An 11,463-nucleotide genomic window follows, 5' to 3' on the forward strand; every position below is an offset into this window, starting at 1 on the left:
GAATTGGTGCAGTCACTTTAAAGTGGGTGAGTATTTACTTATATATCACTTGTAATCACATTATGTCACTTATTTGCTCATTTTCATATATATATTTGTAAGTGTTGCTAATTTATATTGACAATAGCTGATTTACAGCAATTAAAACAGAGTTACATCATAGTTGATTGGTGGAAATGTTTCTGTTTTAGTATTTGTCAGATTTATGTCTTGTTTGATGTTCAGAGCCTTAGTCCAGACTCAGGACTTGTCGGGTCAGACGGTGTCGTGTCATAAAGTGATGGTCTGCCAAAAGAAGTTGCGACTGTAGTTGTAAACATATTTATGCAGTGCACCTGCAGTGGCATGTCAGGGCTGTAGTCCAGTAGTACCAAGGTTGAGGGTTCAAGCCCATTGAGTCAGGAAGAACATCTGGTAAAAAGCAAAATGACTAACACTTTATGAAGTTTGATCACTGTGGCAACCCCTGAGAGTTGAATAATAGTTGCACCATTTAATTTGCATTTAAGTTTTAGCACAAATGACTGTTTATATAATGGGAGTTGCTGATTCCAATTACTGTGTGCACATGTGTCACTAAGTTGTGATTCCAAATGAAACTGTAAAAGTGATTTATTTTTTATTTTTATGACAGATATTCAGTGGCGGTTTATGAGGTGGCTGATGATTTCTAATATATACATGAAATTCATGTGGAAATATTTGAGGCTGATCTGATGATCCAAAACAGCCTGTTCAGTCTGCCTGGTTTTATTTTTCAATCTTTATTTCTATGAAAAACAATCAACAGCCTATAACAAAAATATATTTAACAATGCTGCACATAAAAACATAAAATTAAAATATATATAAACAGTGCAGGTGGGGGCTCATGACCAGTGTTCTGCAGGGAGTGTCTTGTTCAGCTGATTTAAACATTATGTTATATTGTTTATTATAATGTGTTATAAATGGAGGTCATTCTGAGACAAGTTAACATGCGCACTGGGTGTGCACGATGCAACCAGTTAAGCCGCTGGTGCGGTTCTTCAGTTTCCCATCTGGCAACACTGGTGCGTGATGCGCGGTGGGCGTGCAGCCAGCGTGAAGCGCGAGGCTGCGCAGAGCGACGCCACTCTCCAGGTTCACGCACCGAGGCGCGCGTGTCATTCCGTGAGTTGGACGCAGCAGCTTGTGAGACTTTACTGAATCTGTTTGATCTAAAACTTTTATTGACACTCAAATGATTGGAAACTTTTGACTGTAATGTAAGAACCATGTTAGATGCGTAATGATGTTAAAGTGATGGGGGGGGGGGGGGGGGGGTCTAATGCACTTTATTAGAATATCTTATTCATTAACGAGAGCTTAATATTTTGATTATTGACTATTATTTGCTCTCCATCCTTCAGATTAAATTCTCCTGCCATGGCGCGGATGTTGCTGCTGAGGACCTTCTCCTTCTGCCTGCTGGTGGTCCTCCTCCAGCCGGTCTCCTCTGGGGGTCAGGGGACGGGCGGCGGCTCGGTGGTGGCCCCCCGGGGCAGGTTCTCCACCACTGACCACATGCAGTGCACGTGGACCGCCAACGACACGGGAGACTCGGTGACTGTGCGGGTCCGATGCCAGAACCCGCAGACTCGGAGCGGGCTGCGGTGCTCGTACCGCGGCGCACCTCGGAGCTGCGCGGCCTTCCGCTCCGAGCCGCGGCGCTTCTGGAAGCAGGTGGGCCGCGCGCTCACCAAGCTCCGCGCGCAGCTGTGCAGCGAGGGCGCGTCGGTCAGGGCTGGCATGTGCCGGCGCGCGCCCGGAGACGCGCGCTTCGAGCTGGAGGCTAACTCCGTGTTCTCAGCTCGGACACCTGCCCCGGCTCCGCCCCCCAGCCCCACGTCCACGTCGTGCACGGGGCACGCGGACCACCGGAGCACCGCGGAGGAGTACTGTCGCGCGTGGGCCTCCGTGTGCTCCTTCCTCCTGTCCATGCTGCAGACTGACGCGTGTTAACAAGAACACGAGCTTTTTACAACCTCAGGTGTCTCATTATTATTATTTTTATTACTGAACCACTTTTAGAAAGTTAACATTAAACACAGTTTTACATAAATAAATCACTGCAGGTCACTCTTATCAGCTGTTTCTAACATTTGCTGCTTTACAGGAACAAAAGTACAAATTTGATCAACAGTACTGCCTCAGACTATTAATGTGGTACTTTTCAATATCTTTGATACAGTAGGTCATTTTTTGCAAACCTGCTTCTTCAGCTTGTGCAGGTTTGTGTAGTTTATACTGCACTGTAAATAGTAAATGTTTCAGTTCTTAAATATTTTATTAGGAGTACTGCTGTGTATCTGAATGTTTTTGTGTAGTGATTTTTTTCTACCTCTGAATGTTAATCAACCACTAAAATAACCTCTGTATTTATGCACCACAAATAAATGTTTGCTTTTTGTTTATTGCTTGTTGTAAAATGAAATAATCCCTCGTTTATCACGGGTGTTAGGCTCCAGGGGCTCGCCTGCGATAAGTGAAACACTGCAAAGGTATACTATTTATTTTAGTATTTATATATTTTAAGGCTTTATAAACCCTTCCCACACTCTTGCAATGTTCTAAACTCTTAAACCTCATTTTAACAACATACATACAGTACTGTATGTTTTACTTATCAGCTCTGATGCTCTTGGTTCCAGTCGACTCTATTCCGACTCGGTTTGGTTCTGCAGACCTAACCTGCAGTGACAAAGCCCACAATCCATCCTCTAAACTCTTAATTTTAACAACATTAATATATAAATTTTACTAACAAGTCCCCGGAGCTCTCAGGTTCACCGCTGAGTCTGCAGGTCTGGTTCTGGTGCAGTTGCAGCTCTTGAGCGCCGAAGCATATTTGGGGGGAGGGCAGACCTTCTGTTGGCTGGTGTGGGACTGGGGTTATTCATTTAAATTACTCAGGGGGTCACAGTTAATGAAAGGCAAAAGCTCGGGGGTTGAACATCCAGCAGTTATTGTCATTAAATAAGTTTGTTTTATGTTTTAAAATCTAGTTTTATTGAAAAATGGACCCAATGGTGGGCCGAACTGAGATCACCTGTGGGCCTGACTTGGCCCCCGGGCCACCAATTGAACAGCCCTGGTATAGGTGGTCGATTTGAGTCAAAGACTGGATGAAAAAAGTCCAGATGGTCTACAAAAACAGCTCCGGACTTTCGATGTGCGTCTGCACTTAGAAGTCCGCGTGGACCAGGTAGCAGCTCTCAAGATTCACTGGAGGTCTGGTTCTGAACCAGTTCTGGTTTGGTTCGGTGGGTTCAGTGGGGCTTCTTTGCATCTGCTGGGCACCGACCAGATCAGAACTTTACCTCTGTTTTTTTTAAGCAGAAGGAAATGGGGCTTCTGTGCTGGGCCCTGTTGCCTTCTGGGAAATGCGGTCGTTATGAATGGGAATACAGCGAAGGCTTACAGAGAGAAAACTACAAAATGGTGGCGCCTGTCCTAAGTATTTTATTTTTGTCATTACCTTTTTCACAACCACATGAGTACAGTGATACAGTGTAACAGTACAGTCCACAATCGCGAGTCTTAATTTTTTTTTTGTCCAATACGTGAACGTCCACAAAGTGCGATACAGCGAGTCCACGATAGTTGAACCGTAAAGTAGGGAGGGGCTTCTAGGGGCAGCTGAGGCTGAGTGGTTAGAGCAGTTGTCCTCCAATGCAAGAGCTGCGGGTTCAAGTCCACCAGCAGTCACATGCTGAAGTGTCCCTGAGCAAGACACTGAACCCCTCATTGCCTCCGATGTGTGTCCCATCGGTGTGTGAATGTGATAAAGCTCTGATTATTCTTTGTAGAGAACTAGTAGAGAGCTGTATGAATGGGTACATGAGGACACAGATTGTAGTGTAAAGAGCTTTGAGTATCTTGATCAGATAGGAAGGCTCTATATAAGTACAGACCAGTTACTGTATTGTGTATTTTACTGGGAGGTTTGTCCCTCATGGTTTTATTTCATGAATGCCTGCTATGACATGTTTTCTTTATCCTTGAAAGAACTGATGATTGTTAAAGCATCAGACCGTAACAGCCACATAACCAGTTGTGTTAAAGGCCAGTCCTGCCGCTGATCTCATCAGACTAATGTGAATGACTTTACCGCCGCATCAGCGATTATCTGTATATCTGCAAGAAAGTTAGACGTGACTATCTTTTTAAACTGGACTCACTCCTAAAGTTGATCAGCTTCATTAAAATCCATCCAGTGGTTCATGAGAGTTGAACCATTACACTCAGTTCAAAGCAAATGCCAAAAATAAAACTTATTCTAATACCTGTGCAGATTGAGGTTTTTTTTTTTTCAAACCATCACATTCCAGAGAATACCTAATAGGCTCTCACGTCTTTTCCCCATCATTAATAAATGCTTTCTGACACAAAACAGTCGCCTTGAATCACACGCTGTAGGGTTTCCTGTAACGCCTAAAAAGCTTATGTCAAGATAAAAGCTCACAATCCTCCAGAATGCTTTAAAGGAGTAAAGAGCCTAAAGAAAACTCATTGTTAATAATCATAAAGTCGTCCAAATCATGTCAGGCTGCGTGTCTGATCTTGTGCCCACATTTACCAACCTAAAGGCCTGTGAAAGCACCAGTCTTTAAGTTGATCCCTTTGAGGTTTGACATGGTTTCCTCTCATAAACTCTCCTCTCTCATCCTGAGGGGGGTTTATTGTCACTGTCTAACCCAAGAGATCTACAAATGAATTGTGTTCATGAAGACTTATTTAAAAAAAAAAATTAAATCCAAAAGCATTTAAGACTTTGATGGCAAAGCAAGAAGCTTTTGATTGACAAAAAGCTTTAACTTTTCATGGCTAGATACCTGAACTTTATGTAAGAGGCCAGTTTTGGCTTTTGGCCAGACCATGTGACTCATTCTTTGGTTACATGTTCAGATAATAAAGAGCACAGTTATAATAAAGAGGATGAAACGGCTCACTGCTCAGAGCTTGCTGTTCCTCAGCTAATGGCACTGAGTGAGCCTGGCTGGAGTAAAACCAACTCCAGACTTGGGGTGATTGAGAGCCATTGTTTGGACTTCACAGCTTCAGCCTCTGATGAAAGATGAGCTGCGTGAAACAAAATCAGAACCAAAACTCTCTGTTCCACTGAAGAACCCAGGGTCTGACCTACAATGAACACAAACAGGAGGCAGCGAGGTGGGAGGAGCTGGAGCCATTGTTTTCCTGAGGTGGTCTGACCCTCCACACCCTGCCATTTGGAGCCTGTTATTGGCTGCCCGTTGCCACGGCAACAATCAGCAGCTGACTCTTTGGTGAAAAGAAAACCAGACAGAGGTGGCGTGGTGTAACAAAACCTGAGAAGTACCCCTCCTTTAACTTAACTGATGCACTGAAGCACAGAGGAAAAAGATTCTGGTATAGGCCACTCTTAGTAAAATTAAAAACAAAAAAAACGGTTGAAGAAAATACTCAGAGCAGGGACTTGTCTTTGTTATTGTCCAAGAAAATAGACAACTAATTTTTGGAAATATTCAAATGAGGGGGAACACATACATATATCGATCCATCGATTGACCTATCTATCTATCTATCTATCTATCTGAAAGTTGTTGGATTGTATACCTGGATTACTGCGCATGGACTTTTTTGGTATATATATATATATATATATATATATATATATATATATATATATAGAGAGAGAGAGAGAGAGAGAGAGAGAATTTAGAAAATCTAAACAAGTTCCTCATTTTGCATTTATATTGATTTAAATTTTGTTAAAGTTCGTCTCTTCATTTGATCAGATTCTACACTTTTCTTTTGTCCCATCCAATATTTTAATACCATCTCCATCCTTCCATCCATATACATATACTTTACTGTGCCAATAGCTTGATTACAGTGCCTTGCGAAAGTATTCAACCTCCATGAACTTTTCAACCTTTTGCCACATTTCAGGCTTCAAACAAAGATAAAATTTTAATTTTTTGTGAAGAATCAACAACAAGTGGGACACAATCCTGAAGTGGAATGAAATTTATTGGATGTGTCAAACTTTAACAAATAAAAAAATGAAAAGTGGGGCGTGCAATATTATTCGGCCCCTTTCAGTGCAGCAAACTCACTCCAGAAGTTCAGTGAGGATCTATGAATGATCCAATGTTGTCCCAAATGACTGATAAATAGAATCCATCTGTGTGTAATCAAGTCTGAGTATAAATGCACCTGCTCTGTGATAATCTCAGGGTCCTGTTCAAAGCACTGAGAGCATCATGAAGACCAAGGAACACATCAGGCAGGTCCGAGATACTGTTGTGAAGTTTAAAGCCGGATTTGAATACAAAAAGATTTCCCAAGCTTTAAACATCCCAAGGAGCACTGTGCAAGCAATCATATTGAAATGGAAGGAGTATCAGACCACTGCAAATCTACCAAGACCCGGCCGTTCCTCTAAACTTTCATCTGGAACAAGGAGAAGACTGATCAGAGATGCAGCCAAGAGGCCCATGATCACTCTGGATGAACTGCAGAGATCTACAGCTGAGGTGGGAGAGTCTGTCCATAGGACAACAATCAGTCGTACACTGCACAAATCTGGCCTTTATGGAAGAGTGGCAAGAAGAAAGCCATTTCTCAAAGATATCCATAAAAAGTGTTGTTTAAAGTTTGTCACAAGGACCTGGGAGACACACCAAACATGTGGAAGAAGGTGCTCTGGTCACATGAAACCAAAATCTAACTGTTTGGCCACAATGCAAAACAATACGTTTGGCAGAAAAGCAACACAGCTCATCACCCTGAACACACCATCCCGTCAAACATGGTGGTGGCAGCATCATGGTTTGGGGCTGCTTTTCATCAGCAGGGACAGGGAAGATGGTCAGAATTGATGGGAAGATGGATGGGGCCAAGTACAGGACCATTCTGGAATAAAACCGGTTTGAGTCTGCAAGAGACCTGAGACTGGGACAGAGATTTATCTTCCAACAAGACAATGATCCAAAACATAAAGCCAAATCTACAATGGAATGGTTCACAAATAAACGTATCCAGGTGTTGGAATGGCCAAGTCAAAGTCCAGACCAGAATCCAATCGAGAATCTGTGGAAAGAGCTGAAGACTGCTGTTCACAAACGCTCTCCATCCAACCTCACTGAGCTCGAGCTGTTTTGCAAGAAAGAATGGGCAAGAATTTCAGTCTCTCCATGTTCAACACTGATGGAGACAAACCCCAAGAGACTTGCAGCTGGAACTGCAGCAAAAGGCGGCGCTACACACAAGGGGGCCGAATAATATTGCACGGCCCACTTTTCAGTTTCATTTGTAAAGTTTGACACTTCCAATTTCATTTCACTTCACGGTTTGTCCCACTTGATTTTTCAAACTTTATTTTTGAAACCTGTAATGTGGCTACAGGTTGAAAAGTTCCAGGTGGTCGAACACTTTCTCAAGGCACTGCACGTTTCAGTTTTAACCTTTAGTCGACATTCTTTTCCATGTGGGGGAATTCATGTGCTCCTTTTCACTGAGGTATACCTCAAGGGTCCATTTCGGGCCCCGCTTTGCTTATACAGTACATGCCGCTTTTGGGCTCAGTAAAGCACAACATTAATTTCCACTGCTACGCAGACACTTCCTTTTAAATTTGATTTCTCTGCATCATCTCAGCCTTTAACAGTTTATTAAAAATTGTTTGGATTAGAACGGTCTGATCCCGAACTGGGGTGGAGACCCAGACAAGTCATTTTATTTGAAAACAGTCTTTGGGTGTGCCGAAACTCTGGATCCTCATCTTTCCTCGGTCAAGAATCTTAGATTGTTTAGACAATTTTTTGAAACTGAAGCAAACATCCTCAGTTGTCAAAACCAGTTATCAGTTGCGTCAAATGTCCAAAGCAAAACCTTTACATTAAAGACTTCAAAACTGTTACCCACGCTCTTGTCAGCAGACTGGACAATAATTCTTTGGAAGAATCTTCATTGGCTGCAGTTAGTCCAGAATGCTGCACATCATTCAACAGGAGGTACAAGGCAGGACCACACCGTTTTAGCAGATTTACCTTTTTTGTACCAATTTTAAGTTTCAAAAGGCTTAACGGTTAATATATCCTTTGAATTTTTATAATCCAAAAAGAGCAATGAGATCCTTTAGTGTGATGCTTTTAGTGCAGCCAAGGACAAAATAAAAAAAATTTAACATAATTTTAAACGTGCTACAGAAATAAAGTTTATCGACATTTGCTGCCCTCCTGGGGCCAGAAAGCTTCAGCGCATGTTAACTGGAAACATGCGTTTAGAGAAAAAGAAAAAAAACCCACACACACCTTAAACATTTAAGTGAAACATTTTTAATATTTCATTTACTGGTTCTGCCAGACAAAGTGCAAACATTGATGTGAAATCAGGTAGAGACAGGTTATTAGTGGACCAAAAGCTGCATTTAAATGTTAGCTACCCTTATAATAGTTTAAGAGCCCTGACGAGGACTAATAATCTTGATATAAAAAGGAGGCACTTCAGATGTGTTCATGATTGTCGTCGTCATGGTTATGCATCGTCTCCACCACAGAGCAACAGTAAAGCCTTTCTGTAGTCACCACTGGTATCTCCCTGAAACAACCAAAGAGGAAACAGTTTGCACATTTGTTCATTTTTAAATGATAAAAAAAAAAAAAAAAAAAAAAAAAAGACACGGGACTTTAAGTGTACCTTGATCATGGAATACAGAGAGCGAGCGAACATCTTCCTGAACTGAGCTCTGATGTCCAACATGTCCACCTCGCTACGAGTCACCATCACCCTGATCAGGGTGTCATCATCGGTTCCTGCACCCTGAAACAAAGACGTCATGATAAACCTCTGAAACGTCAGAACTACAAGTTCCTGCAGTCCTCACAGGACAACATGGACATGTGGGAAACAAACATGAACATAGAGCTGAGGGGAAGTTAAGTTGAAGTTACTAAATTAGACAGGCAAAAATGCTTAAATAAAACTGGATCAGTTTTTATTTAAATAAGTGATGACATCTGGAAAAAGTTTTGAAAACTGACAATTTTAAACTTTTAAGACACCTTACAACATTTGTTACAGAAAATGGTCTTTAGTAGTTAGTTTATCTAGTAAGTTTCAAAGAAAAAAAAAACAAAAAAAACAAAAACCACACGTTACTGCCCTCCATGAAGCGCAGATGTTCATCATCACCTATGTTTGTTAGTAAAATATTTCATGAACCACTTGACAGATTTGAATGAAACTTAGAAATTCATTTAAAATCTGCAACTCCTTAACTTTGGAGTCAGTTTGCTTCAAGATGGCTGCCACAGTAGACTTTTAGAAACAAATTGCTTTAAGTCTGCAATTCTCCACAGAGCTGAAATTCAGTGTGGAGGTAGCTGAGAGTCATCTTCAACACAAACTGAGCACCCACTAATGTGTACATAGAGCTCTGGTGGAAAACAGGCACCAGTTCTGACAGTAATGGTTCAGATTGTTCTTACGTTCATGGCATTGTACAGGGTCTCGGCAAAGTAGGCTGGAACGCTCCTGGCGCACTTCACTTCAAGAACAAACAGGGACGGGCAATGAGTGAACAGAAATCTGAAGTAATCTCAACAGATTAAAGTTTTTCATACCAACTGCGAGGAGCAGAGCTCTCAGGTTTCCAGAAGTTTCCCTCTTAATGCTCTCCTCTATCTCGTATCCAGACAGCTTCATGTAAGCATCAAATACTGAAACACAGGCTCAGAATCAGTGACGACATCCTCGTAAAGCTCTGACGAGCAGCCTCACAGGAACGCTCATGCAGCAGTAAGAGTTTGACCATTATGTCAACAATCTCTGTATGAAACATTGTGGAAAGTTGTTTGCAGCATGCAGATTGTTAATCTTTACAAGGCTTATCGGGTAAACACATCACAGCTAATCACTTCATGTTTCAGACATGAACCTTTTCTCAGATGTTCAGGGCTCCGATTGCCCAGGATGGTGACAAACGACTGTTCGTCAGTTCCAAACTTCTGCTCTCCCGCTTTAAACAGGACCTGTTAACACAACACAAGAGCCGACTTACAGTCTGTACACACAGCGCACAATTCTTTACAAGTCTGACATTATGGAAGGACAACATCTGAATAAAATGACTTCAGTCAGTTTAGTAAAATATGAAGAGCTTTAACTGATGGGAAAGCTTCCAGTGTTTACAACTTCAAGTACTTCATGCAGCTGATGACTCTTAATAGAATTAGTCAGGCAATGGGTAAAATACTGTGCATTGAACACACAATTATGTTTAAAGCTGCTTAAAGTCCACAACGTTACAATTCCCAGATTCAGATTCAAGTGTTGGATACATGTTAACTTTAAAACAAAATAAAACATGTCTGCATCATTAATCTTCTCAGCAAAAGCAGCATGCATGTTCTTTAATGTTCCTCACCTGAGCATCGCTCTCAATGTTTCCTTCCTGGATTCCAGTCTGCCTGTTTCCCTGAAAGACGTAAACAACTTGTTAAATTAAATGTTTAAAGATGTCACCCCCACCACCTTGCATGCCAGACTTAATCACCCATTAGATTCTAGCACTCTGTGCATGATTGGATCAGTCTCAGCTACTACTAAACCAAATTTTAGCTCATTGTCTGAAACAAGAGGAACTTCAGGCGTACCTGAAGCAGAATGACCAGCAGTCTCTTGAAGTGACCGGAAGTGTCACCAGATACATCCTTCTCCAGGTCTTTATCGTATGCTGAGGTAAACAAACAGATACACAGCTCATACACAATGTAATTTGAGTGACCTTTGGTTTACACTCAACTTTAAAAGCCGTTGCTCATCTCTGCACGTTACAAATAAGCGGTCAGAGCAGAGAAACTGTTGGTCTTTTGTACATACATGAACAAAGCACACCAATTAATTTTCAGCTCTTTGTGCACTTAAACAAGGAGAGTCATACGACCCGAGTCCAAACTGCCTTGTGTTAACCTAAATAGAAGGCTTTGAGCCGATTGTATTGTTCTGCAGCTGCAGGTACTGAACCACCTTACTACAGGAGGTAAACTGCACAGCCACAATGATTAATTTAATGTTTTGTTGTTACCCTGTTTGTAAGCAGCAACGATATCCTTCACCTGCTGAGGCGTTCTGGAGGCGAGAATCTGCACAAGTACCTTCTCATCTGTTCCTGCCCCCTACACGACAAAGGGAAATCAGTACATTCATGTCCAGAACTGAAGACATCACTCCTAATGCTGTGGTCTCCTTCACGTACTCTCCTGCTAAATAATGCAATATACACAGTTCTGCTGCAAGGAGGCCAATACTGATCATTTGGAAATTTGCAGCTCCACCTACTTATTCAAGCTGATTAGAAGTACAATATTCTTAAACTTGGGGGGGGGGGGGGGGGGGGATGCAAGACCAAAAATAAAAAAAATAAAAAAATATAAAAATAATTATTTTTTTTTA

The 11,463-nt window shown here is 41.8% G+C and overlaps 2 protein-coding genes across 2 annotated transcripts in view; one reads left to right on the plus strand and one right to left on the minus strand.

Annotated features, from left to right (window-relative positions):
- Positions 1 to 1,126: 1,126 nt before the first annotated feature.
- Positions 1,127 to 2,088, plus strand: LOC119422571 (fibroblast growth factor-binding protein 1-like). The gene is made up of 2 exons (XM_037689951.1): positions 1,127 to 1,152; positions 1,392 to 2,088. The coding sequence occupies exon 2, from the start codon at positions 1,408 to 1,410 to the stop codon at positions 1,981 to 1,983; it is 576 nt and encodes a 191-aa protein (XP_037545879.1). The 5' UTR covers positions 1,127 to 1,152; positions 1,392 to 1,407; the 3' UTR covers positions 1,984 to 2,088.
- Positions 2,089 to 8,329: 6,241 nt separating this feature from the next.
- Positions 8,330 to 11,463, minus strand: part of anxa5b (annexin A5b) — a 6,982-nt gene continuing 3,848 nt past the window's right edge. The window contains exons 5-12 of the mRNA XM_037690480.1: positions 11,096 to 11,186; positions 10,665 to 10,744; positions 10,436 to 10,486; positions 9,947 to 10,040; positions 9,633 to 9,728; positions 9,498 to 9,556; positions 8,707 to 8,829; positions 8,330 to 8,607 (exon numbers count right to left, since the gene is read on the minus strand). Of these exons, the coding sequence (XP_037546408.1) occupies positions 8,545 to 8,607; positions 8,707 to 8,829; positions 9,498 to 9,556; positions 9,633 to 9,728; positions 9,947 to 10,040; positions 10,436 to 10,486; positions 10,665 to 10,744; positions 11,096 to 11,186 (657 nt within the window). The 3' untranslated portion in view covers positions 8,330 to 8,544. The remainder of the gene's footprint in view (positions 8,608 to 8,706; positions 8,830 to 9,497; positions 9,557 to 9,632; positions 9,729 to 9,946; positions 10,041 to 10,435; positions 10,487 to 10,664; positions 10,745 to 11,095; positions 11,187 to 11,463) is intronic.

This window comes from Nematolebias whitei, chromosome 16, assembly GCF_014905685.2.
Source record: "Nematolebias whitei isolate Nwh7 chromosome 16, NemWhi1, whole genome shotgun sequence".
Taxonomy (NCBI): Eukaryota; Metazoa; Chordata; class Actinopteri; order Cyprinodontiformes; family Rivulidae; genus Nematolebias; species Nematolebias whitei.